This window comes from Oncorhynchus clarkii, chromosome 13 (assembly GCF_045791955.1).
Source record: "Oncorhynchus clarkii lewisi isolate Uvic-CL-2024 chromosome 13, UVic_Ocla_1.0, whole genome shotgun sequence".
Classification (NCBI taxonomy): domain Eukaryota; kingdom Metazoa; phylum Chordata; class Actinopteri; order Salmoniformes; family Salmonidae; genus Oncorhynchus; species Oncorhynchus clarkii.
In genome coordinates, this window is record NC_092159.1 from 22,754,350 (window position 1) to 22,782,092 (window position 27,743).

At 45.1% G+C, this 27,743-nt stretch overlaps 1 protein-coding gene across 7 annotated transcripts in view; it reads right to left on the reverse strand.

Annotated features, from left to right (window-relative positions):
* Window positions 1-27,743, reverse strand: part of LOC139424649 (regulatory-associated protein of mTOR) — a 208,718-nt gene that overhangs the window by 29,049 nt on the left and 151,926 nt on the right. For 4 of the 7 annotated variants that reach the window (XM_071176690.1, XM_071176688.1, XM_071176685.1 and 1 more), the window contains 13 exons: window positions 26,129-26,212; window positions 24,091-24,201; window positions 22,698-22,772; window positions 22,339-22,404; window positions 20,897-21,088; window positions 18,976-19,116; window positions 18,660-18,780; window positions 17,356-17,496; window positions 13,578-13,733; window positions 7,238-7,356; window positions 1,182-1,312; window positions 783-975; window positions 291-401 (listed from right to left, as the gene is read on the reverse strand). In XM_071176690.1, coding sequence (XP_071032791.1) covers window positions 291-401; window positions 783-975; window positions 1,182-1,312; window positions 7,238-7,356; window positions 13,578-13,733; window positions 17,356-17,496; window positions 18,660-18,780; window positions 18,976-19,116; window positions 20,897-21,088; window positions 22,339-22,404; window positions 22,698-22,772; window positions 24,091-24,201; window positions 26,129-26,212 — 1,641 coding nt within the window. The remainder of the gene's footprint in view (window positions 1-290; window positions 402-782; window positions 976-1,181; window positions 1,313-7,237; window positions 7,357-13,577; window positions 13,734-17,355; window positions 17,497-18,659; window positions 18,781-18,975; window positions 19,117-20,896; window positions 21,089-22,338; window positions 22,405-22,697; window positions 22,773-24,090; window positions 24,202-26,128; window positions 26,213-27,743) is intronic. The other 3 variants (XM_071176689.1, XM_071176687.1, XM_071176686.1) reach the window with 1 other exon arrangement.

Here is a 27,743-nt window from a genome sequence, read left to right on the forward strand (position 1 = left end):
GTGTGTGTGAGGACACTGTGTGTGTGTGTGCACGCATGTGCGTGTGTGCGTGCGTGCGTGCGTGCGTGTGTGGGTGGAGACAGCCATACACATGACTCAGCTGCTTCCTCTGACCATCAAAGGAAGGTCAGGTGCTGTAACAGGCTTAACAGCTTCCTTGAACAGGTACTGAGACACACTACAGCGCGCGCGCGCAGGAGGGACGGCAAGAGAGAGAGTGTGAGAGCGAGAATGAGAGAGAGAAAGAAAGAGGGATGAAAATAGAAAGAGAGAGAAGTGTAGTACAGTACCTTCATAACAGGCTGAGCAAAGTACTTGGCGCTCCAGTCACACAGCCCTGTAGACAGGTTGGCATTCATGTAGGCCTTGTGACCTCCTGGGTCATCTGCATCATCCCCGGCCTGACACACACACACACACAATTAAAAATATTCTCATTTTAACCACCCCACTCTCAGAATTCACTGTAAAAGATCATCCAAAAATAAGTGTCTGGGAGTTCTCTTTCGTAATTAATCAAACAGACTAAATTGACTAAAATTAAGCAAGTAAAGCTAAAGAAATTCTCCAGAAGCATTCATTGAGCAATTGAGGTAGTTAGCATAACATTCTTGTTTAAATGGGTATGCTAGTGGAGTCCTGAGACCTCATTTCTCAACTGCCCCGTCTTCCTTTTACTATCGACTTCTAAAGAAAGTTAAAGTCACTGTCCCTTAACATGTTCTTACGTTTTTCCTTAAGAAACCAGTTAACCAGAAATGAGTTCTTAGACGTCAGGGTACCTGTTCAGAGCCGGAGGGCCCCTTGTCGAACATCTTGCGCGTGCGGGGGAACTGGTGGGAGTGGGGGGCCTGTCCGCCCAGCGTGGGGGTGTAGGGGGGTCGCGTGGGGAGCTGTTCTCCACCACGTGTCGGGGGTTTGGGCACCTCGTTGGTCAGACTGGAGCTGCTGGCACTGGGCATGGGGGGAGAACCACTGGGGGAAGAGGCAGATTTGGGAGGGAGAGGGAGGTTCGTGTAGGTGGCAGGAGAGCATTGGTGAGAAAATGAGGACGGTGGACGTAAAGTAGTGTGTGTGTGTGTGTGTGTCTGCTACGCCAATATTCCTGGTAGGGTTAAGAATATGAGGACTGTGTGTAATATGAGTTGAGCGTGCGTCTTGTGTGTGTGCATGTCACTCACCCTGCCTGGTGGATGTGTGCCCCCTTGCTGGTGGGGCTGGCGGGGGCCGACTGGGTGAGAGAGCCAGAGTCCAGGATCCTCTGGGGCCGAGCGTTCATAGTGGCCTGGGGAGACAGAGACAGAGACAGGGCCTGAGAGACCGGCAACAGGAGGAGAAGAGAGATGGAGAGACCGGAGACAGGAGGAGAAGAGGGAGACAGGAGGAGAAGAGAGAGCAGGAGTACAAAAACAGAGGAATGAGAATAGCCATGAAGAGCTCAATGTAACATAAAACATAAGCAAACAGGCTACACCATACTTTGTCAGGAAACTTACTGTCCTATGTTCTGTAACTTGAACAGTTGGGTGAACTTCTACTGTATTTCAACATATTACCCTTCAACAAATGATCTATACAACAATACCAGCAACAGCCAGACACCTTGAAATCCTCCCGGTACTGCACCGATCAAGAACAGAATCAACGCCAGTATACACTGTAACAGCTATTCACCAGAGGAGAGTAAAACAAACTCAATAAGGGAAAGCTGATGAATAACAGCGAGTTGTTTACAAAAAGCCAGAGCAGAGAGAAAAACCTGGTTGGCTTTAGGAGATCCAGTTAACACCAGCAAACAAACACATTCAACCATCTGGAATTGCCTTTTGATTTGATTTCTATGCTAATTACCAGTGGTAGTGTGTGTATGTGAGTTTTGCGTTTACTACGATACGTGTGTGTGTGTGTGTGTGTGGGTTGCGGCAGCATCAATTACTTGTGTTTGCAGGCGAGCGCTTCATTAAAAAGAAGCACAGAAATGACAGTCGTTACGGACGGACCGTCACTACTCTGGGAGGCTTCACAAACTGCAGTATAAAATATGAATAAGGTGGGAGAAAACAAGTAATCATCACACCACCACCACACTGGCACATTGTAACGCCACACTAACACAGAGAAAGCATTTAGGCAACAATCTCTTAACATACACACAGGCACAAACAGACACCATCACACCATCACAGAGAAGCAGCATTTTTTTTCTTTTTGGACAGAAATCTTCAAAAGGGTAACATTTCTCTCATCTCCCACTGGGAGCTTTTTGCTAAGTGTTTATTGAGATGCTCATACCAACTAAGGAACAATGGAGTTTAGCTTGCCATCTGTACAAAGCGAGTCCAGGTGTCATTATTAAACAATAGTCACAGCAAGTGGAAGAAGAGGAGGAGAGAGAATAGCAAAAGGAGGAAGATGTGAAAGGTGCCAATTCACCACAATCAGTAAGAGGAGCTGGTGATGAAGTCGGTTTGACAGCTTAAGAAATTGAATTACCGAGATGTTATTTCCCATGTAACACACACAGCCATAATGATTCTTGCATGGAAGACAATAGGTATCCCCACAGACTAAGCTTCCTGTATGCAAAACATACCATTGTTGAGTGATTGTGTCCCATAATTGTATGGTATAAAGTGCTTGGTTTCGACCCGAAGCGTTCCACCATTGGCGCATCGTCATGGTGGGAAAACAACACGCGTATCGTTCCCCAACAGGCAACGCTTCCCAGCATAATGCATGCAAAACATTACATAGAATTGCTGCGTAATTGTGTCCAATAATTGCATGTCATTTAAGTGCCCGGCTGGTTCAAACCAACTCGTTCCACCAGCAGTGTGAACATGGTCATCTTCGCCGCATTGGTGCACGGTTTCCCCATAGACAACGCTTCCTACTGTAATGCACTCAAAACATGACATATTGTTGCGTAATTGCACGCTGCCGAGTTCAGACGCGTCCAGTTCCGCCCCCGGTGCACTTAACGGAGACGCCAACGCGGCGGCGCTGTGGAACATCCTGTCCCCCCCCCCCCCCCCCCCCCTCTCTCTACTTACTTCCCTTACTTATTCATCACTTCCAAAAGCCAAGCTAACAAAACACACACAACTAGAGAGATACTGTAGAGTATATATAAATACACCCTGTTATCACAAGGGGCTTCCCGGCGGGCCAGGAGACCTGCAACCCGACTGCTACAGCAGCAGGCAACGTTCACGGCATCTAGGTCCCAAATGGCACCCTATTCCCCTATTTGGTGCACTACTGGGCCCTGGTGAAAAGTCGTGCACTGTGTAGGGAATAGGGTGCCATTTTGGGATGCATCCCCAGCCAGTATGGCTGTACTTGTGAGTGTTGAATGATTCAAAAGGGAGATTTAAATGTTCTGCGGGCGCACAAAAGTACAGAACACCTGATCAACGATAATAGCCCTGTGAAGTGGTTTCAAACTGGGGTGTGATTGGTTGGAAAGGGGACGTGGTCTGATGGAAGGAGCAATCTGATTGTTGGGGGAGTACCGAGAGGGAGGGATTGTGGAAGTGGGAGTGGTGATTTTCTGGCCCAGAGATTGTGGGTTGAGAAGAGTGGGTCTCATGGTTTCCCCATTATCTCATGCAGTGGGTTTTAGAGCTTTTTCTACCAGTGTTTCCCCGAATGTGAGACATTCATCAAGCCTGATTCCAGATCAGTTTGTGCTCTCTTGCTAACTCCTACTGGTGGTCTGTAGGAGTCGGCACAAGAGAAAACCAGATCTGGGACCAAAAAGGGGTATTCATTAGGAACCAAACAGAAGCAAACAGGCTGAAATGGGAAGGGATCTACCTGCACTTCTGCAATAAGAAACCCTGTTGCACCGGGACGACTGATATTAGAGTGTGAGAGAGTAGCCAAGACTCCCATCCAAATTCTACTTCAATCTTATCATCACAAAGTATGGACCACATACAAAAACATTTGCAATTAACCTTTAGGCTTAAACCTCTTAAGGGGCGGCAGGTAGCCGAAAGGTTGCTGGATCGAATCCCCGAGCTGACAAGTTAAAAATCTGTCATTCTGCCCCTGAGCAAGGCAGTGTTCCCCGGGCGCCAAAGATGTGGATGTTGATTAAGGCAGCCCTCCGCACCTCTCTGATTCAGAGGGGTTGGGTTAAATGCGGAAGACACATTTCAGTTGGACAACTGATTAAGTACCCCCCCCCCCCCCCCCTAAAAAATTCACTAAATGTTCATTTGGAGAACATAGAGCCTGCGTGCGTTTCACACTTCCATCCTCCTTGGCACCTGGCAACTAGGCGCTAAAAATCCTAATTAAAACAGAATTGGATTTGCTCGGTTGGACACTTAAACCAATGAGATCATTTCTCTGCTTGTCAAGGTAAGGCTGTCGAGAGCTCCGGCTTCTCCGGACGCGGGCTGCACCAAACCGCTACACACTCCAGTCAATAATGTGTTTAGCACGGGACACTGAATACCGGGATTGACACTTGCTTTTAAGCGTGTGTGTGTGTGAAGTTGTGGGTAGACTCTCTTTGTTCTTCCCTCTGAAGTGCTGTCAGGCTGAGGAGTGTGTGACGACTAGGTAAGTGGAGAATCCCTGCATCCGTGTGAGATGGCTTTTTCTTGTTGACGGGAGTAAAGTTGAGGTTTCCAGTTTTATCAGTGGCATGAACAGGATACACACGGCATACAGCGTCCAATGGAATGCTTTTACACGCAGGTTCTGTAGCGACAACGCAACAACAAGAACGCAAACATAAAGTCAACGCCTCAGTAGGATGGAATGGGTTGCATAAGCGTTATTACAGGAAGACAATTTACAGTGCAATAATTGTTTGTGCGTGTCTGTATGTCACATCACAGACAGTTTAAGTCGTCGCCATTCGCATTTGCTTGTTCATTAACTTTCATTCCACCGGGTAAGTGGTTAGAGGGGGAAAAAGTCTCTATGGCAATGATCATTTAGAGGTTAAATCAGTCCATCTGAACCTGAATGTATCGTGAGGGTGGGGGGGGGGGGGGGGCTGATAAAAGAAAATCCTCCTAAAATCATCTTAGGAAGGAAAACCTCCGGGAGATGAAACAACCACTGCAATAGAGAGATGATAGTTTCTCCCGTGCTCATCTACAGGCGGATCAAAAGAGCAGGAAACACCAAAGAGAGAGATGTGCATCCCAAATGACACCCTATTCACAATGTGGTGCACAACTTGGATTGGGGGTCATTTTGGGACACGTGCAGAGATTTCCACCTGCCCTCCCCCGTTTCTGTCTCAGAGAAGAGTTGCACAGGACTGTGGATTGTGTTGAGGAGAAAGAGTGAGTACACTGGAGACGATACGTTTACAAGCCATAATGTTAGAGACTCATGGTGAAATGCACTTTCCTGAGACTGCAGCAGTGGCCCACATTGTATATATATATATTTTTTTAAATACTGCGGCATCATACATTTGAGTCTATTGCAACGTTTCATACATTACAGTCTGTTGCAGTGCCTCATACATTAGAATCTGTTGCAGTGCCTCATACATTAGAGTCTGTTGCAGTGCCTCATACATTAGAGTCTGTTGCAGTGCCTCATACATTAGAGTCTGTTGCAGTGCCTCATACATTAGAGTCTATTGCAACGTTTCATACATTAGAATCTGTTGCAGTGCCTCATACATTAGAGTCTGTTGCAACGTTTCATACATTAGAGTCTGTTGCAGTGCCTCATACATTAGAATCTCTTGCAGTGCCTCATACATTAGAGTCTGTTGCAGTGCCTCATACATTAGAGTCTGTTGCAGTGCCTCATACATTCGAGTCTGTTGCAGTGCCTCATACATTCGAGTCTGTTGCAGTGCCTCATACATTCGAGTCTGTTGCAGTGCCTCATACATTCGAGTCTGTTGCAACGTTTCATACATTAGAGTCTGTTGCAGTGCCTCATACATTAGAGTCTATTGCAGTGCCTCATACATTAGAGTCTGTTGCAACGTTTCATACATTAGAGTCGGTTGCAGTGCCTCATACATTAGAGTCTGTTGCAGTGCCTCATACATTAGAGTCTGTTGCAACGTTTCATACATTAGAGTCTGTTGCAGTGCCTCATACATTAGAGTCTATTGCAATGTAATATCGAATTTTACGGGGCTTCAGTGGGAAGCCCTAAAGATGAGATGAACAGTTCTGGGGGACTGCAAGGAACTGAGAATGCAGCAGTGGACCACATTGTATATTTAAAAAAATACTGTCCCATCATACATTAGAGTCTACTGCAATGTTTCATACATTAGAGTAGTGGTCGCCAATCGCGATCAACTGGTCGATCTTCAAGGCATTCCTAGTCGATCACCAAATATTTCTGTAGAAAAGCCAACGAACGATAAAGGCTTGCGATCCGTTTTAAAACTATTATTTAATTTTTCATCGTGTTGAGCTGTTGCCGGTAGGTGTAAAATAAAAAAGATAATAATTTCAATTTAGGCTAAACAGTGCCTCAACAAGTGCTGAACCAACTGATCTATTTTGTTATCAAAGCTTGAGTTCTGAAATATAATATGGTCTGATTAACAATATTGGAAGGCCAATCATACAGCCAATATGCTGTGATAATGTATTAGGCCTACAGCCCAAACCTCATTCCTACAAAACTGTATGTGTGAGGTTTAATGTAAAAAAAAAATATATATAATCTGAGCAATAGATCTGTTTGCTTTTTGACTGCGAAAGTGATCTTGACTCAGAAAAGGTTGGTGACCACTGCATTAGAGTCTGTTGCAGCGTTTCATACATTAGAGTCTATTGCAATGTAATATCTAATAAGTCTTGTTTTTTTATGGGGCTTCAGTGGGAAGCCCTAAAGATGAGATGAACAGTTCTGGGGACTGCGAGGAACTGGTGTTGTCAGCAGCAGCAAATACAAGGGGTCTCTCTCCAGCGCGAGGCGCAACAATGGTTATTACACCTCCTTAAGTCACGGCAGGCTTCTCCTCTCTGCAGTGGCTGGCCCGAGGGAGTCGTTTCGCCTTAATTGCATTTGCACAAAAGTAACGGTCTCGAGGTGGTGAAAATGTCAGGGAAGAGGGAGAATGAGTGTGTGTGAGAACGAGAGAGTGAGTGTGTGTGTGTGAGAATGAGAGAGTGGATGTGCGTGTATGAAACCACATGACCTTTTCAAAGCATAAAAACACCCCTAAAGAAAATCAAACAAACAGACACACAGCAGAGGGAGAGAGAACAGTGTGTATGTCTAGTACCTTGTAGGCAATGCTGTTGAGGACCTTCATGGCCAGGTCGGACACCTCTGGGAACGGGTCGGCCGCCAGGTGCAGGAGAACCCTCCAGATCTGTGTGTAAACGCTGTTGAACGACACCCCTGCAAAGACACACACAGCATGATTACCCATATACATAATGATCCAACATTCACAGACAAATGTGACTTACCGTTAATACACACAGGCACACAGCATCAATTACCATCAATATGCACACACATTGAATTACGATTCACCTAATGACCCCACGCAGTGTGAAAACCATCAATATACATTAGCGTTCTACATTCTGTATCCCATTCTCAACAACCACGTAAACACAGCATGATTACCATCAATATTTGATTAGCGACCATCAATAAGAGCCAACCTTCTCACCATCTCATTTTCTCACGTACGCACACGGCATGATTTCCATCAACACTCGACAATCTCTCCCGCTCGCTCGCTGTCTCTCTCACACAAACACAACATGCTTAGTGATCACACTCAACCACTGAATTCCCCATCATCATCATAGCATAGAAACGCTAACATCCAATTGATGCTAATCACTCATCATCTAACATCCAAAAACATTCACTTCTCCTTAACTCAGTCATCTGCTGAGGTTTTGGAGCCAACATGGCTGCCGTGTCAGGTAATGCAACTCATTAATCAACACACACAATGAAGGCAGCTGGCTTCTGCACCATTGCTGATTGTGACAGGAACATGACTGCCAACTGTCATCATTATGCGGAATATGAATGAGCAAGTGCTCTGCTATTGTCTTTTTTACCTACCGAGGGCGACTGGTCTGTGTGTGTTTGTGAGAAAGTGTGTGTTCACTTTGACGATTATTCCCTCCCTTTCCACCCAGGACTACCCCCCCCCCCATATTTTATTTATCAATTTTCTCCCTCTCCTGTCGTCCTCTCTGCGATGTCATCCCAAGCTGCCACTCAACCTGACAGAACACTGCAGTGCCGCTGAGCTGTGTTCGAGAGAGACGGTCACTCACCGGGTTTGGCCACGAAGGAGCTGTCAACATCAGTTTGTTTTGCTCCGGGCCTAAACCTGCCTGTCACCGTTCTCTTTGTATAAGGAGTGCCCCCTCTTCTTCTAGTTCATTATTATGGCACATTGACTCGCAATTTGCAAGTAACACAGCACTCCCTCTCCCTAGTGTCTTTGCTGTGCCCGTCCTCGCTCAAACATACATACATGATCTCTCTGCCTCTGTCTGATGCAATCTTCTGTTCGTCTCGACGCCCGGCAGTGAAGGTATCCAGCTGTTAATGCTCTCTCTCTCTCTCTCTCCCTCTCTCTCCCTCTCTCCCTCTCCCCAGCACTTCATACTTGTAGATAGCGAACAGAATGAAAAATGTCCTTAGGGAGTTGAGTCACTTTATACTGAGGGTAAGAGAGGACACTGTCTTAACCCCCTAGACAGGACACACTCTCTTCCTCCTCCAGAGGCTGTAGAATGAGGGACGTGTGAGGGGAGGCGTGGCAGGCTATCACGAACTGTTGCGGCTATCCAGTGCATTTCATAGAGACAGTGTGTGAAAATCGGGAGCTCTGGTTAATAGTACTGCAGCAGATTGTAGTGTGGGTCGAGGGGGGGAGGTTGAGAGCTGGAGGGGGAGGGCAGGCAGAGAGAGATAGGGGGGTAAGCAAGAGTGGACGCATGAGAAGGAGAGAGAGAAAGAGAGCACGGGGGAAAGAGGGAGCGAGAAAGCAATCAAGTAATCAGGCAAGAGAGAGGGAAGCAAGGGAAAAAGCGAGTGTGTGCAAGCGAGAGCGGGTGAGCGAGGTAAAGAGGTGATTAGGTTCTAGCCCGGGGGCATGAATGTGATTAGGTGCTGTGGTAAACAGCCCTGGTGAGGAATGTGAAATACTGTTTCCCCATTTAAACAGGGAAATACTACCAGTTCACTGGCATAGACACATCATCACGACAGCACGCTACACAGTTCAACATGAGAGACTGTGACTACAGATCATTCCCAGGCTGAATGGTGTTCAGCAAGGCCTGGTATGAGGACCTTTGCAACATCTGCACAATTTTACAACCGTGTTATATCCGAAACGATCTTTCTCACTACAACCGCTACATTTGAAGCTTCCCCTGCAGTATTCGAACAAGACAGACGTTTTTTTCCTCAAAGGTCATCTGCTAATGCATATTTAACACCCAGTCCAATATAAGTCTTGGTCAGGCTCTGAAAGCTACGGTATATAACCCATTTCCTTCAATCAAACATGAGCGTCTTAAATTCACTGACACAGGGAGAAGCTGAGCCAAGTCCTTGCTGTGGCCAAACAGAAACGTATGGGAGGATATCAGAACGCCTTAGAGTAGGTAGGGTTGCTCTGGGTGGTATTTTGCTGTGTAAGACATTTTCCTTTTTATCTTAAAGGCCAGATTCACTAAGCGTTTCCAACTGTTATTTTCAGCAGGGAATAGAATCTCCTGTTTCTGTAGCGTGAGGCAGCTTGCTGTACAAGTACACTCTCTGGACAGAACGGTAGTCTCTCTCAGGGCCTTAGAGGTAGTTCTCCCAAAATTCAAAGTTTTAAGTCCATATGCTGTGCCATCTGTTGTGTTGTTCTGGGACAGTCTCTTTACGAAGAGCACTTCTAGCAACTACCAGGTATTGCCCCAATCAATGATGTATTCTGTGGGACCGATCAGTGTTAGCTAACTCAACCCAATTGTGCTCCTGCAACACGGCTCGGCTCCCAAACAAGTTACATATCTAAATGTTTAGGGCATCAGGTCAGCACTATGAAAAACCCTCTATGGTACAAACTAGAGGTCGACCGATTATGATTTTTCAATGTCGATACCAATTATTGGAGGACCAAAAAAGCCGATACCAATTAATCTGCCAATTTTTTTATTTGTAATAATGACTATTACAACAATACTGAATGAACACTTATTTTAACTTAATATAATACATCAATAAAATACATTTTGCCTCAAGTAAATAATGGAACATGTTCAATTTGGTTTAAATAATGCAAAAACAAAGTGTTGGAGAAGAAAGTAAAAGTGCAATATGTGCTACGTAAGAAAGCTAACGTTTCAGTTCCTTGCTCAGAACATGAGAACATATGAAAGCTGGTGGTTCCTTTTAACATGAGTCTTCAATATTCCCAGGTAAGAAGTTTCAGGTTGTAGTTATTATAGGAATTATAGGACTATTTCCCTCTATACCATTTGTATTTCATTAACCTTTGACTATTGGATGTTCTTATAGGCATTTTAGTATTGCCAGTGTAACAGTATAGCTTCTGTCCCTCTCCTCGTTCCTCCCTGGGCTCGAACCAGGAACGCAACAACAGCCACCCTCGAAGCAGCGCTACCCATGCAAAGCAAGGGGAACAACTACTAGAAGGCTCAGAACGAGTGACGTTTGAAGCGCTATTAGCGCGCGCTAACTAACTAGCCATTTCACTTCGGTGACACCAGCCTCATCTCAGGAGTTGATAGGCTTGAAGTCATAAACAGTGCAATGCTTGAAGCACAACGAAGAGCTGCTGGCAAAACGCACAAAAGTGCTGTTTGAATGAATGTTTACGCGCCTTCTTCTGCCTACCACCGCTCAGTCAGATACTTGTATGCTCAGTCAGATTATATGCAAGACAGTACACGCTAGATAATATCTAGAAATATCAACCATGTGTAGTTAACTAGTGATTATGATTGATTGTTTTTTATAAGATAAGTTTAATGCTAGCTAGCAACTTACCTTGGCTTACTGCATTCGTGTAACAGGCAGTCTCCTTGTGGAGTGCAACAAGAGAGAGGCAGGTCGTTATTGCGTTGGACTAGTTAACTGTAAGGCTGCAAGATTGGATCCCCCGAGCTGACAAGGTGAAAATCTGTCATTCTGCCCTTGAACAAGGCAGTTAACCCACTGTTCCTAGGCTGTCATTGAAAATAAGAATGTGTTCTTAACTGACTTGCCTAGTTAAATAAAGGTATAAAAAATATTATAATAAAAAAAGAATACAGATTTCCGATTGTTATGAAAACTTGAAATCGGCCCTAATTAATCGGCCATTCCGATTAATCAGTCGACTTACAAACCCCATGCTGTTTGTTTATGCATGCCATGTCATAAGCTGCTAGCTGGGAGTCAGAATCAAGCACATAGGGAGGTAAGGACAATGGAAATAGACTGACATACTATTCTATGGTAAGATGCTAAACTGGAGACAGCATAGTGGGCGAGGGGCCAATTTCATACTCAACCTGTTAAGAATGAATCAGACCTCATGATGGTGTTAGGGAGCCCAGTGCAGCTTGGGAAGGATTTAGACAAAGGCTGAATGAATGCTAAACGCACCGGTCAAAAGGGTAGCGACAGAAACATCAGGTGAGTTTGTCCAGAGCTACAACAAAAGTATGTACTTTTGGGGGGACTGGAGTTGGGAACCACTGTTTTGGAGTACATTGTCAAATACAAGGGCAGTTGGTGTGTGAAGCAGGCATTTCTCAAAATGGCAACAGAAGGTAGGGAATCCCCATCTCTCTCCCCCTCTCTCACTCCCTCCCTCCCTCCCTCGTGTTGTTGGTGAGTTAATGCTTTTTCTCCACACACACAAACTGAGTGTCGGGACGCATCAAGGCCTCTGCCAATCACCACAGCATAGGGGAAACAGAGCGGGGCCAGCCCTCAGTGAGACCAGGAAAAGCACTCAGTCTTTTGGAGCCAGGGGCACCCTCGTGAGTTGAACAGTAGAGGATGGTAGGTTGAGAACGAGAGTCTTACCTACGGGTATGAGGGAATTGGAGCAAGAGAAAGGGAAAAGTATAGGAAGGCAGGGCTCCATACTGCGATCATTTAATCCCATTTTGACCTGGCTGTGCAGGTAAAAAAAAATGTATTGGTTGCGTCGGTGCGAGCTGAACATTCATAACGAGGTCAACTCACTCAAAAGTTTCAAAACGTCCTATTTTTTCTGGCGGCTAAAACCATGATTTGGTCAAACAGTAGAGTGCATTATCCTCAAGATTCCTGTAATGAAAGTGTCTGCCCAGCCCCTGTAACTGTTTCGCTGGTGCCTGTTGTGTTGCGCGAGCCACACGCTCTCCCCCGAAAAAAAAGGGTTCTGATTGTATAACATTTAAAAAAGCAATTGTGGGAAAAAAACAGAGTTGGAAGCAACAACTGTTGGAGAGCTTTCTGTGGGTATACTTTTTTCTCAACTCTATATATTGAGCTCAATACCAAATATTTTACACTGAACAAAAATACAAACGCAACATGTAAAGTGTTGGTCCCTCATGTTTTATGAGCTGAAATAAAACATCTCAGAAATATTTCATACGCACAAAAATATTATTTCTCTCAAAATTTGTTTACATCCCTGTTAGTTGAGCATTTCTCCTTTGCCAAGATAATCCATCCACCTGACAGGTGTGGCATATCAAGAATCTGATTAAACAGCATGATCATTACACAGGTGCACCTTGTGCCGGGGACAATAAAAGGCCACTAAAATATGCAGTTCTCACACACACAATACCACAGATGTCTCAGTTTTGAGAGAGCATGCAAATGTCATGCTGACTGCAGGAATGTCCATCATAGCTTTTGACAGAGAATTTAATGTTAGTTTCTCTACCATTAGCCGCCTCCAACGTCATTTTTAGAGGATTTGGCAGTACGTCCAACCAGCCTCACAACCGCAGACCACGTGTAACCACGCCATCCCAGGACCTTCACATCCGGCTTCTTCACCTGCGGGATTGTCTGAGACCAGCCACCCGGACAGCTGATGGAACTGAGGAAACTGTCTGCAATAAAGCTATTTTGTGGGGAAAAACTAATTCTGATTGGCTGTCCTTGCTCTGTGAAATCCATAGATATGGTCCTGATTAATTTATTTCAATTAAATGATTTCCTTATATGAACTGTAACTCAGTAAAATAGTTGAATATCTTTTTGTTCAGTATATATGGCTTTGAGATATACAGTGCGCTTGAAATGCTCATCGCCACTGCTAGTAGTAGTAGGCCACTAGTAAGGGTAGCGTAGGCCACTAGTAAGGGTAGCGTAGGTCAGTAGTAAGGGTAGCGTAGGCCAGTAATAAGGGTAGCGTAGGCCAGTAGTAAGGGTAGCGTAGGCCAGTAGTAAGGGTAGCGTAGGTCAGTAGTAAGGGTAGCGTAGGCCAGTAGTAAGGGTAGCGTAGGCCAGTAGTAAGGGTAGCGTAGGCCAGTAGTAAGGGTAGCGTAGGCCAGTAGTAAGGGTAGCGTAGGTCAGTAGTAAGGGTAGCGTAGGTCAGTAGTAAGGGTAGCGTAGGTTAGTAGTTTTCATACCTATGAGGGAGTTGAGGGAGGAGTAGGAGGAGACTCGTCTCATCTTGTCGATGGTCTCAAAGGAGAGGATGTACTCGTCGTTGTCAGGGCTACCCAGGGTGCTGCTGGCACTGCTGCTGGTGCTCAGGTTACCTGGAGAGAACGCCACCGGACCACCTAGACATACAAATTACAGTAGTTACACAAGAGAACAACTATACACTGAAACATACCATATTATACCAGAATAAATATACCCTGCACTATACACTGCTCAAAAAAATAAAGGGAACACTTAAACAACACAATGTAACTCCAAGTCAATCACACTTCTGTGAAATCAAAATGTCCACTTAGGAAGCAACACTGATTGACAATAAATTTCACATGCTGTTGTGCAAATGGAATAGACAACAGGTGGAAATTATAGGCAATTAGCAAGACATCCCCAATAAAGGAGTGGTTCTGCAGGTGGTGACCACAGACCACTTCTCAGTTCCTATGCTTCCTGGCTGATGTTTTGGTCACTTTTGAATGCTGGCGGTGCTTTCACTCTAGTGGTAGCATGAGACGGAGTCTACAACCCACACAAGTGGCTCAGGTAGTGCAGCTCATCCAGGATGACACATCAATGCGAACTGTGGCAAGAAGGTTTGCTGTGTCTGTCAGCGTAGTGTCCAGAGCATGGAGGCGCTACCAGGAGACAGGCCAGTACATCAGGAGACGTGGAGGAGGCCATAGGAGGGCAACAACCCAGCAGCAGGACCGCTACCTCTGCCTTTATGCAAGGAGGAGCAGGAGGAGCACTGCCAGAGCCCCGCAAAAGTACCTCCAGCAGGCCATAAATGTGCATGTGTCTGCTCAAACGGTCAGAAACAGACTCCATGAGGGTGGTATGAGGGCCCGACGTCCACAGGTGGGGGTTGTGCTTACAGTCCAACACCGTGCAGGACGTTTGGCATTTGCCAGAGAACACAAAGATTGGCAAATTCTCCACTGGTGCCCTGTGCTCTTCACAGATGAAAGCAGGTTCACACTGAGCACATGTGACAGAGTCTGGAGACGCCGTGGAGAACGTTCTGCTGCCTGCGACATCCTCCAGCATGACCAGTTTGGCGGTGGGTCAGTCATGGTGTGGGGTGGCATTTCTTTGGGGGGCCGCACAGCCCTCCATGTGCTCGCCAAAGGTAGCCTGACTGCCATTAGGTACCGAGATGAGATTCTCAGACCCCTTGTGAGACCATATGCTGGTGCGGTTGGCCCTGGGTTCCTCCTAATGCAAGACAATGCTAGACCTCATGTGCCTGGAGTGTGTCAGCAGTTCCTGCAAGAGGAAGGCATTGATGCTATGGACTGGCCCGCCCGTTCCCCAGACCTGAATCCAATTGAGCACATCTGGGACATCATGTCTCGCTCCATCCACCAACAGACTGTCCAGGAGTTGGCGGATGCTTTAGTCCAGGTCTGGGAGGAGATTCATCAGGAGACCATCCGCCACCTCGTCAGGAGCATGCCCAGGCGTTGTAGGGAGGTCATACAGGCACATGGAGGCCACACACACTACTGAGCCTCATTTTGACTTGTTTTAAGGACATTACATCAAAGTTGGATCAGCCTTTTGAGTGTGACTCCAAATCCAGACCTCCATGGGTTGATACATTTGATTTTCCAAGTTTTGTGTGATTTTGTTGTCAGCACATTCAACTATGTAAAGAAAAAAGTATTTAATAAGAATATTTCATTCATTCACATCTAGCATGTGTTATTTTAGTGTTCCCTTAATTTTTTTGAGCAGTGTACTATATGATACCAGAATAACTATATCCTGAAATATACCATATTGTACCAGAATAACTATACCCTGAAATATACCACATGATACCAGAATAACTAAACCACATGATACCAGAATAACTATACCCTGGAATATACCACATGAAACCAGAATAACTATACCCTGAAATATACCACATGATACCAGAATAACTACACCCTGAAATATACCACATGATACCAGAATAACTATACCCTGAAATATACCACATGATACCAGAATAACTATACCCTGAAATATACCACATGATACCAGAATAACTACACCCTAAAATATACCACATGATACCAGAATAACTATACCCTGAAATATACCACATGATACCAGAATAACTATACCCTGAAATATACCACATGATACCAGAATAACTACAACCTAAAATATACCACATGATACCAGAATAACTATACCCTGAAATATACCACATGATACCAGAATAACTATATGCTGAAATATATCTGATACCAGAATAAATATACCCTGAAATATACCATATTGTACCAGAATAAATATACCATATTATACCAAAATAACAATACGGTGAAATATAGTATCTGACACCAGAATAAATATACCATATTATACCAAAATAACAATACGGTGAAATATAGTATCTGACACCAGAATAAATATACCAAATATACCCTGAAATATGATACCAGAATAACTATACGCTGAAATATACTATCTGATACCAGAATAACTAAACCATGCAATATACTATATTATACCAGAATAACTACACGCTGAAATATTTCATATTATACCAGAATAACTATACCCTGAAAAATACCAGAATAACTATACTATCTGATACCAGAATAACTATAACCTGAAATATACCATATCATACCAGAATAACTACACTGTGAAATATACCATATTATACCAGAATAACTATACCCTGAAAAATACCAGAATAACTATACTATCTGATACCAGAATAACTATAACCTGAAATATACCATATCATACCAGAATAACTACACTGTGAAATATACCATATTATACCAGAATAACTACACCCTGAAATATACCACATGATACCAGAATAACTATCCTGAAATATACCACATTATACCAGAATAACTACACCCTGAAATATACCATAGTATACTAGAATAACTATACCCTGAAGTGATGCATATGGAACAGTATGGAGAGTGAAAATAAAGTACTTGTTCTGCTCCGATTGTTTGATTTTGTGTGTGTATGTGTGTGTGTGTGTCTGCAGGTAAAGTGAAGTGTCAACTTTTTACTAGCTCAAGAAATGACCCCCCCAGCTAGAAAACTAGAAACTACAAGCTATTGACCGGACCTTCTATTCAATCTCCCCAGCCTATTCTAACTGTCCGCCCGAGTCATCACACTCTATAGCTCTACACAACTCCCCATTCCCATCGCCTGACTCACACAAAATGGCCGCCATATATCCCTGGGACGGAGTGCATATTGAGATGGGGATTGGGAGTAGGCAAGGCAGGCAAACGGATTGTCATGGTTGTTGGTGACAAGCCCTGCCGCCAGTTAGAATGAGTGGACGATGTGGACTCAGACAGGCTGGAAGCGGTACGCTAACGTACTAGCGGCTAGAATTACTCAGCATGGCTATATTGCTACGTGGCTGTGTTGACAGGGGCTTCAGCGAGAATGAGCTGACATCTGAGTCAGTCAGTACAGCAGGGGCTGCGAGAGGGTCAAGAGTGTAATCCTCCAATAATGTTGTGGGTGTATGATGGACATAGGCTATGATGTGTCTATGATGACGATGCTTCAAATCCCCTCAAGTCATTCTTTGGGAAAGAAGAGAGGCAGCCACAGAGAGGAAAGAAGAGAGAAGTCTCCACCCTTAAGTTGCTTGCTTTCTCTCCTTCACTGTCTCCTTCTCCCTCCTTTACAGTACATAACCACAGTTCTCTCTCGCCCGCCCGCCTCAATGTCATCCTCTCCGCCTCTCTCTCCTACCCTCCTCGTTGAGGTTGAGGTTCTGCAGGCTCTTGTTGAGGTTGCGTGCGGTGGTGGCAGCTCGGATGTTGGTGTAGGAGTTGACTGAACGCAGCCGAGGGATGGCGGGGCTGTCGCGCACAGGAGTCAGGTTACCGGGCTCTGTACACAGACACACACTGGAGTCAGGTTACCGGGCTCTGTACACAGACACACACAGGAGTCAGGTTACCGGGCTCTGTACACAGACACACACAGGAGTCAGGTTACCGGGCTCTGTACACAGACACACACAGGAGTCAGGTTACCGGGCTCTGTACACAGACACACACTGGAGTCAGGTTACTCTGTACACAGACACACACAGGAGTCAGGTTACCGGGCTCTGTACACAGACACACACTGGAGTCAGGTTATCGGGCTCTGTACACAGACACACACTGGAGTCAGGTTACCGGGCTCTGTACACAGATACACACAGGAGTCAGGTTACCGGGCTCTGTACACAAACACACACAGGAGTCAGGTTACCGGGCTCTGTACACAGACACACACTGAAGTCAGGTTACCGGGCTCTGTACACAGACACACACAGGAGTCAGGTTACCGGGCTCTGTACACAGACACACACAGGAGTCAGGTTACCGGGCTCTGTACACAGACACACACTGGAGTCAGGTTACCGGGCTCTGTACACAGACACACACAGGAGTCAGGTTACCGGGCTCTGTACACAGACACACACAGGAGTCAGGTTACCGGGCTCTGTACACAGACACACACAGGAGTCAGGTTACCGGGCTCTGTACACAGACACACTGGAGTCAGGTTACCGGGCTCTGTACACAGGAGTCAGGTTACCGGGCTCTGTACACAGACACACACTGGAGTCAGGTTACCGGGCTCTGTACACAGACACACACTGGAGTCAGGTTACCGGGCTCTGTACACAGACACACACTGGAGTCAGGTTACCGGGCTCTGTACACAGACACACACTGGAGTCAGGTTACTGGGCTCTGTACACAGACACACACTGGGGAAGGTCAATTAACCCATTCATTTGGCACTAAATGGAATACAGTAGCGACATGACAATCAATATGAGAATAGGTAATAAAGGTCATTTTAAATATTGATGTGCTCTATCAAAACATGCTGCATATTTCAGATCCCTAAACCCCATTTCACATGTATAGCAGTTAGTCTTCGGGACGAGACTTAAGTGGACCAGCGTGCTTCACAACAACACACGTCAATGACTTCCGACTGTAATGGTCATGACAGGGGTTTGAAGTGTGTGTATGTGGCGTGTGTGTGTGTACCTAAGGTGTTGGCAGTTGAGGGTACAGCGTAGTTCTTCTCCTCCTCCATGAACTGCAGGGCCACGGTGCAGAAGTTACTCTCGTACTGAACCACCAGGTGACTCAGAGCCACCACCAGCTCCTGGAGAACACACCGCCGCCACAGAGTCAACCAGAAGCCAACACACACACGGTCAGAACCTAGTCAACCACAGCAGAAGACGTACCACAGTCCATCACCCCACAGTAAAAATCAGTCAACGACCTTAGCAAGAATATTGGAGATAGTGAGGTGAGGGGGAAAAAAACGTGTGTGTGTGTGTGTGTACGACCCCACCTTGCGGACCACAGGGCTGCCGTCGTTGATGAGCTGTGCCAGCATCATGGCCACGTTGTGGTCGATGGTTGTCGAGTGGTCCGTTCGCTCAGCTGAGTTCCCCACAAACGTCCCCAGGGCAAACACCGCCGCACAGCGCACCTGAGGGGACCGGAGATAGTTTTGGCACCAAGAGAATTCACGCCCTAGTCACTTCCTGGTTGGATCCAGTCCAAGTCATTGGTCAGTCATTGGTTAGATAGCGTTGGTGCTGCTTTTTAAAAAGGGGAATCAATACTAATGCTCACTCCTTAATCCCTTTCATTTCTAATGCAGCCATATTTACTGAGAAGATCAATGGTGGCTGAAAATAATAATTTACCATTAGTCACACAATACCCCACCAATCACACTAATTAGCTGCGTAAGCTAAATAACAGTAACTCCTACTTCTAAATTGTTATCAATAATTGCCCCAAGAAGCCACAAAGACAGTGCATGTACACATAATACATTGTTTATTCTTTATGTATCTCCCTCAGTTGTGCATATGACAGGCACTGCACTAACTCAAACCTGGCCCAGTGTGTGTGTGTGTGTGTGTGTGAGACAGTAAATATGCCTCTCCTCTTGAGGAATCCTCTCAACAGGCCTGAAAATTAATTAAAAATCCTCTCTGCTTAGTCACTCTGTGCGCTCTCTCTCGCTCTCACTCTGCTCACTCACCTCTCTCTCTCTGCTCTCACTCACTCACCTCTCTCTTCGCTCTGCTCTCACTCACCCTGGCCCCTCACTCTCTCTGTTCCCTGCCCATCTCACTCTGCCCATCTCACTCACTCACTCTCTGCATTATATGGTGTACTTGACACACACCTTCATTTTAAAGAGAGGAACTGGGCCTAGAATCACAAAACACTTCTTATGCAAAAACTTAAGCAACTTAAGAAAAAATAAGAGGTTCATAAGTGCAGTTCCTCAACATCTTAAGATGTTATGATTTTCTTACTAGCTTCTCAAATATCTTCTTACAAATCTTACAAAAAAGATGTTGTGTTGCTAGGCAAGCGCTTTAGCGAGCAATGGCAATCATGTTAGCATATTTCGAACTGAGAACTTTTCTAAAACATGTTCTTGGGTTTAAATAAACAAGACTGAAACATTCAGAGGAAGTTTGAGGGAATGAAGATGTTCAATTGCTTTCATGAGCTTTTTCTCTCACTGCCCTGAGTTTAAGACAAGGGTTCAGATATCTTGGAACTAAGAACATTTCCAATAACTTTATTTCCAAGAATCACATTTCTTCTTAACTTTTTGCTTAAGGAGAAACATAATACATAGTGCGAGAACATTTCCAAGAGCCTTTGAGGAATAGCAACTTCACTTAACTTTCTTCTTAAGTCTAGAGTTAAGGGGGAAAAAATGCCAGTCAAGAAGAAATCTCTTCTTAAGAAGGTTTTGTGAATCTGGTCCCTGAAGAGGAGGGAGCTGATCAAACTAGTCGAGTAATAAATATCAATTTTTAAATTGTGGTTTGCGTTGGTGCCTGGGTTCCTCCGAAGTTCCTGGTGATGCACTCAAATACCCAATTCTCTTCAGGCATTGTAAGCGTGTGCATGGGTACACTCACACAAGTTGTGTGTGTGTGTACGCCAGAGTGGATGCAGACCCTGGTCTCACCACTCAGCCACAGCAGCTGCCTGGCCTCTAGAGAGAGAGGTTGCCCTGCTAGGCTGCTGGCAACAGATGTCCTCTGTCCCAGTGTGTATGTGTGCCCTGCATTTCAACCCATGTGAGGTGAGTGGAATACAGCGCAAACTGACTATTCACTGTCCCTCAGGTCCTCAAAATCCTAAAGGAGCCACTGAACCCTCAATCTGCTAGGTGTTACACACACACAGCCACTGAGTGTATGTCCCAAAGGTGTGTGTTCCTTCCCTCTCACCTCAGGTATGGGGTCGGACAGCAGGCTGTAGAGCTTCTCGTGGGCACTGTCCCTGACACCACACCAGCGGGCCGAGTCAAAGTTCTGCCAGATGCGTCCCAGGCAGACGGCCACCCACTGACGGAGCAGGGGGTGAGGGTCAGAGAGCTGCTCCAGGCAGATGGCTATCAGGTTCCCCTGCAGACAGGCCTCCTGGGGGGGGTAGCGGGAGGGTTGAGGAGGATGAGGAGAAAGGAGTTGGGAGGCCATGTCAGTAATTCACACACATACACACATTGTCCACATTTCCTTTGATGAAACCCTGTAGGATGTACACACACTTTATGACTTGGCTTTAAGCTGAGCTTCACATCGGGAAGTCTATGGGAAAACTAACAGGGAACTAACCTCTACCTCCCACTGTGAACATGAAGGGTCGATGTCCAAAGCTTGACAGTTAAGAGTTTGTCACCTTTTATGTGGGGTTGTATTGGTTTATTTGAAAGCCTGTACCTATTCTGGCAGTCTCTCTGCATTGTGGCAGACTATCCTCCATCAGACCAGGAGAGCAGTTCAGGGAGAAGGTTTTAACATGATCACACCGTAGCTGAGCCCTACCATTAGGAGTACCATCACTCCAAACCCTGAAGCTCAGACCACGTTACAACAAATCCACGAGCCGCTCGTCTCTAATGTTGGAGCTCATCTATTATTAACACAGAGCCAATGGGAGACGGAGAACATTAAGTAAACAGAGAGAGGAGGGGGGGGAGAGAGAGAGAGAGAGAGAGAGAGAAAGAGAGAAAGAGAGAGACAGAGAGAGAGGACGAGAGAGGAAAAGAGAGAGAGAGAGAGGAAGAGAGACAGAGGGGAGGGAAGGGGGAGACAGAGGGGAGGGAAGGGGGAGACAGAGAGGAGGGAAGGGGGAGACAGAGAGGAGGGAAGGGGGAGACAGAGAGGAGGGAAGGGGGAGACAGAGAGGAGGGAAGGGGGAGACAGAGAGGAGGGAAGGGGGAGACAGAGAGGAGGGAAGGGGGAGACAGAGAGGAGGGAAGGGGGAGACAGAGAGGAGAGAAGGGGGAGACAGAGAGGAGGGAAGGGGGAGACAGAGAGAGAGCGACCGACCGACAGAGAGCGGAGAGGGGGGTTTGTAAGTCTATGTGGATCTGTGAGACTCAATAAACACCAAAAACCACGTGAATAGGTCTGGAGCAGTTTCTGGGAATAAATGAGGAGTATACGGTATACAGTGACAGTTGCCATGATAAAGTGTTGTCGGAAGAGAGAGAGCAGAATGGGAGGAAATGTTTAAAATATGACTTATTGACTCCACTGAGAGTTGGGGAGAATTAATGAGTGTGTCTGTTTAAGGGTTTTTAATCAATATGGGGCTTGCTTTATAATAGCGTCATCTTTAAAGTGATTTCTTCATCAAATAATTTACCACACACACACACACACACCTGGCCTGTGGTGTAGCTGTTGACAATCACAGCCAGGATAAAGACAGCCATGGTGCGGTGCTCAGCCTGAAACAGGAAACACAAGAAACACAGTCAACTTCCATGTATCAACTCAGTTCCCCAACACCTCATTACTAGGAGCTGTGGATCATAGCACACAACATGTTTGAGTAGGTCGAAGTCGCCACTAACCACTGATACAGGGTCAGATATATTCTCAGCTATAATGGAAAAGGTTTATGATCGGAGGTAAGGGCAATCTGATTCTAGATCTATGGTTACGGGTAACATCTGGGTCACACCCATGGGTGCCTGGTGGCGCTTTCGGTTCTCTCATGCTCTGATTGGGTGATACTCACAGGCATGTAGGGGTCGGCCAGGACAGACAGGAAGTACTTGTGCCCGTTGTCCTTCACCAGGTCTGCCTGACACGACTAGAGAGCGAGAGAGAGAAACCATCCAGTAAGTTAGTCGAGTCATATGTTGCAGCACTACAAATGTGCAACTACTCAATATAATATTTAGAACCAAGGTTAAAGACATAGCCTAGACAATATTGAATAACTCAAAACCTGAGTCACACTACTAAACATACAGAGAAAAAAAAAATAGACTTCTCTTCCTGTTCTTTCATCTCAAAGTCCTTTGATTATTCTTAACCATAGACTAACACTGTGACGACAACTCGGGTGTCTGGATGCTGAAGAATCACTAGAATACTACGACTGTCCTACTAACTTAGGGTTATACGGTTAGTTCTACCACGTAAGTAAAAAATGTGCTTTGTGTAAGTGAGTTTTAGGGTGGCCATTTTGTTCAACAGCTAAAATGTGCCCAAAGGGCAATGTTCATTGTGTTACGGATAACCTAGTCAGCGAGTGTGTACTTTAAACATGCCTATCACATACTTATGGCACGGCCTCTATGAACCCAATGTTGATATCCGATCGCTAGCTAAATACTTAAGTTGGTTGAGGATTCACTAAAATAAGTAGCACAAATCAAATCTTATTGGTCACATACAGGTGTTTATCAGATGTTATTGCGGGTGTAGAGAAATGCTTGTGCTTCTAGTTCAGACAGGGCAGCAATATCCAACAAGTAATATCAAACAATTTCACATCATAAACCCAATGCACACAACTCTAAGTAAAGGAATGGAATTAAGAATATATACATATTTGGATGAGCAATATCAGAGCAGCATAGACTAAGATACAGTAGAGTAGGATAGAATGCAGTATATACATATGAGACGAGCAACGCAAGATATGCAGACATTATTGAAGGGACGAGTGTTCCATTTATTAAAGTGGCCAATGATTTCAAGCCTGTGTGTCTCGGCTGCAGCCTCTCACACACAAATCAATCTCCTGATCGTGAATCTCCGGATGGTGATTACTCCACATTAACGTCAACTGATGTTAAACTGATTGACTGGCTGAATGGGTTCAGATAGACATATTCTCTGCTTTTATCTGGGACTGTTATTGACTTTATGGCAATCATGTCTCTGTACAGCTACACAGAGTTGCTCCATGTAATAGATACAACTTCACAGTCCCTATATAGACACATATCAACTATTCTGTAGGGAAAGTTAAATTGGTTCAAAATAACAATTCAAATGTAGCTTGCTATAATGGTAGGACTTTGGTGTGGGTTGGTTATTGTAATGGTGTACAGTGAGTGTTTGTGGGATGCATGTGTAGATATGTGCTAGTGTGTATGTATGTATGTGTTACCACTCACGCTGTCCACAGCCAGGATCTTAGCCCAGATGAAGACCAGCAGGGGTCGGAGCTCCCGCGCAGAGCTCTGCAGCAGCTTCAACACGTAGGGGAAGATCCCTACTGAGAGGGCCTGAAAACACACACACAAGATATCATTCACTTTAAAAGTTCACACCCAAAGAAATCAGAACTGGCTTTAAGCACTGTTTCTAGAAACGAGTGTATAAATCCTGTTTGGGATGGGGGGCAGCATTTTCATGTTCGGATAAAAAGCGTGCCCAGAGTAAACTGTCTGCGACTCAGGCCCAGAAGCTAATATATGCATATCATTAGAAGATTTGGATAGAAAACACTATGAAGTTTCTTAAACTGTTTGAATGATGTCTGAGTATAACAGAACTCATTGGGCAGGAGAAAACCTGAGAAAAATCCAACCAGGAAGTGGGAAATCTGAGTTTTGTAGTTTTTCAACTCATTGCCTATCGAATATACAGTGTCTATGGGGTAATATTGCACTTCGTAAGGCTTCTACATGATGTCAACAGTCTTTAGAACGTTGTTTCAGGCTTCTACTATGAAGGGGGAGAGAATGAGAGCTGTTTCAACCAGAGGTCTGGCAGAAGGCCAGGAGCTGATCACGCGTGCGCCTGTGAGAGCAACCTGCGTTCCATTGCATTTCTAAAGACAAAGGAATCTAAGGACAAAATATTTATGTTAAAAACATCCTAAAGATTGATTCTATACATCGTTTGACATGTTTCTACGAACTGTAATATAACTTCTGGAACTTTTCGTCTGAACTTTCGCCTGGACTTGCCCGCGCCTCCCGTGTTTGGATTTGTGAATTAAACGCGCTAACAAAAGGAGGTATTTGGACATAAATTATGGACTTTATCGAACAAAACAAACATTTATTGTGGAACTGGGATTCCTGGGTGTGCATTCTGATGATGATCATCAAAGATAAGTGAATATTTATAACGCTATTTCTGACTTTTACTGACTCCACAACATGGTGGGTATGGCTTTTTTTGTGTCTGAGCGCCATACTCAGATTATTGCATGGTTTGCTTTTTCCGTAAAGCTTTTTTGAAATCTGACACAGCGGTTGCATTAAGGAGAAGTTTATCTGTAATTCTTGTATCTTTTGAATCTTTTATCAAAGTTTAAGATGAGTATTTCTGTAAATTGATGTGGCTCTCTGCAAATTCGTCGGATGTTTTCGATGCACAACATTACTGAACATAACGCGCCAATGTAAACTGAGATTTTTGGATATAAATATGAACTTTATCGAACAAAACATACATGTATTGTGTAACATGAAGTCCTATGAGTGCCATCTGATGAAGATCAAATGTTAGTGATTAATTTCATCTTAATTTCTGCTTTTTGTGACTCCTCTCTTTAGCTGGAAAATGACTGTATGTGTTTTTGTGACTAGGTTCTGACCTAACATAATCAAATGGTGTGCTTTCGCTGTAAAACTTTTTTGAAATCGGACACAATCGGTAGATTAACAAGAAGTTAAGCTTTAATTTGGTGTATTTCAAAAAAAAAAAATTTAATTTCGCGCTCTGCCTTTTCAGCGGATGTTGTCGAGATAATACTGAAAAGACTCAGGGGCCCCTAAGGCCCTAAATCTGCATATATTTATTTTAGAATAAATATACCACCTCTTCCCTAATTGGAGAAAACGAATGGACGACAACACTTAGGCTTCTACATACAGTACTATATACATTTTAAGGACAAAGAATATTTTATATGAGTTATCTTTTGATTGTTTTTAGTCCCACCCTTCAGCTACCCTCAACCCCTCCCATCTATCTCTGAACACCAACCTTTTTAAATCTTTTTTTTTATTTTTAACTACGCTGTGATGTTTGACAAAAGTTCTGAACAGTATATTTTACATGAGTTATCTTGTTATTTTTAGTGTACACTAGTTGATATAGATTGTTTATCTACAATAATCATCTCTCTGTGCTAGCTAACCTTGTATTTAGGCTGTGTGTTTGTGTATTGGCAGACAAGAATGCTGCATAGTTTCTCACCAGACTGACGGCCCAGGGCCCCAGGTCCAGGAAGCGGCCGAGCAGGTCCAGCGCTCTTAGCCTGTGAACCTGACTCAAGAGGACCTGAAAGAGACCAGGGAGAGGGCAGAGGTCAATACTGTGGTGCGTTCAACATGTTTAGTGGCATCGTGAGCAAAAGGTGAGCGGGAGAGGTGGGACAGGTGGCTCACACCACTAGCCAATATGCTAGCACTGGCGGTTGTTTGTCTCTCTCTCTCTCTGTGTGTGTGCCTCTCTCTCTGTGTGTGTATGTATATGTGTGTGTGTGCCTCTGTGTGTGTGTGTGTGTGTGTGTGTGTGTGTTTTGGCTGCTTCAGGTGTACATACCATAATAGTGAGTAATGAGGTGAATATGAACACATGTGTATGGCTGTGTTCCCATCAGTGGAGGCTGGTGGGAGGAGCTATAGGAGGACGGGCTCATTGTAATGGCTGGAATGGAATCAATGGAACGGTATCAAACAGATCAAACACATAGAAACCACGTTTGACTCCATTCCATTCCAGCCATTACAATGAGCCCATCCTCCTATAGCTCCTCCCACCAGCCTCCACTGGTTCCCTGCGGTATATGACATTGCATTTGTGTGCATGTGGGTGGGGTGTTATGGTAACAGATTGTGTGTGTTTTTGGCACGCCAGCACCACCAGGACCGGACGTTGGCGTGTCCCCATGCGACCGTGTTGTGGGCGAGAGGACATGTGCGCACGGGGGCGGATTGATTCCTCACGGCCCACCCCCCCGACCAACCCATACACACTGCTATTTCTATTATGGTTTTGTGTATTATTAGAGCAGTGTGACCACAACCCAACGACCGTGAGCGAACGCAGGAGGGGACCGGGGTTGGACCGTGCCAGGGCTACCCCTCCAGGGAAATGCCTGGGAAAGAAGAGCCTGGGAATTTGTGGTCTGTCTGTGTTATACAAGAGGAGGAATATTCAGCGATTTAAGAGCGGTTTGAATTGGAGGGATGAAAATACTTCTGAATGATGGTATTATATAAACAGCCACTAATGACACACACACAGAATAGCAAAGTCACTCATCAATCTTGTCCCAACTGCTGAGACAAGTGACAGTGACTAATCAGCATCATTAAGTGGGCGCGCGTGCACACACACACACACACACACACACACACACACACAACTAAAGTTAACAGACCAAGACCAGCTCAAATGACAGAGTAATATGCTCTTTCACTGTCCTGTCAAAGCATGTGGTTGATCATCAGTAACACGTGTTACAAGTCACCAGGGAGTGAATCAACAGGCACGTACAGATGTTCAATCTGCAGCCACCCACTGATTCATTATACTGTCATTAATGATTGAATGGGCTTTGTGAGAGTGTCCCTCCTAGAAATCCAACCCTTCTGAGCTGGCAGTCGTAGGACATCACAACTCAATGACAACGTCATCTTTCCCAATCCTTTTGTTTCAATGGGAAGTCTAGAAGGGGGAAGTCCGTTACTATGACGACATCAAGAGGCATTCTCTGTCTGACCCCTCCTCTCTTTGACTTATTTTCCCAAAGCTCCTTATCAATAAGATTATACACAATCACACGCTGCATCTCTGAGAACGCAAT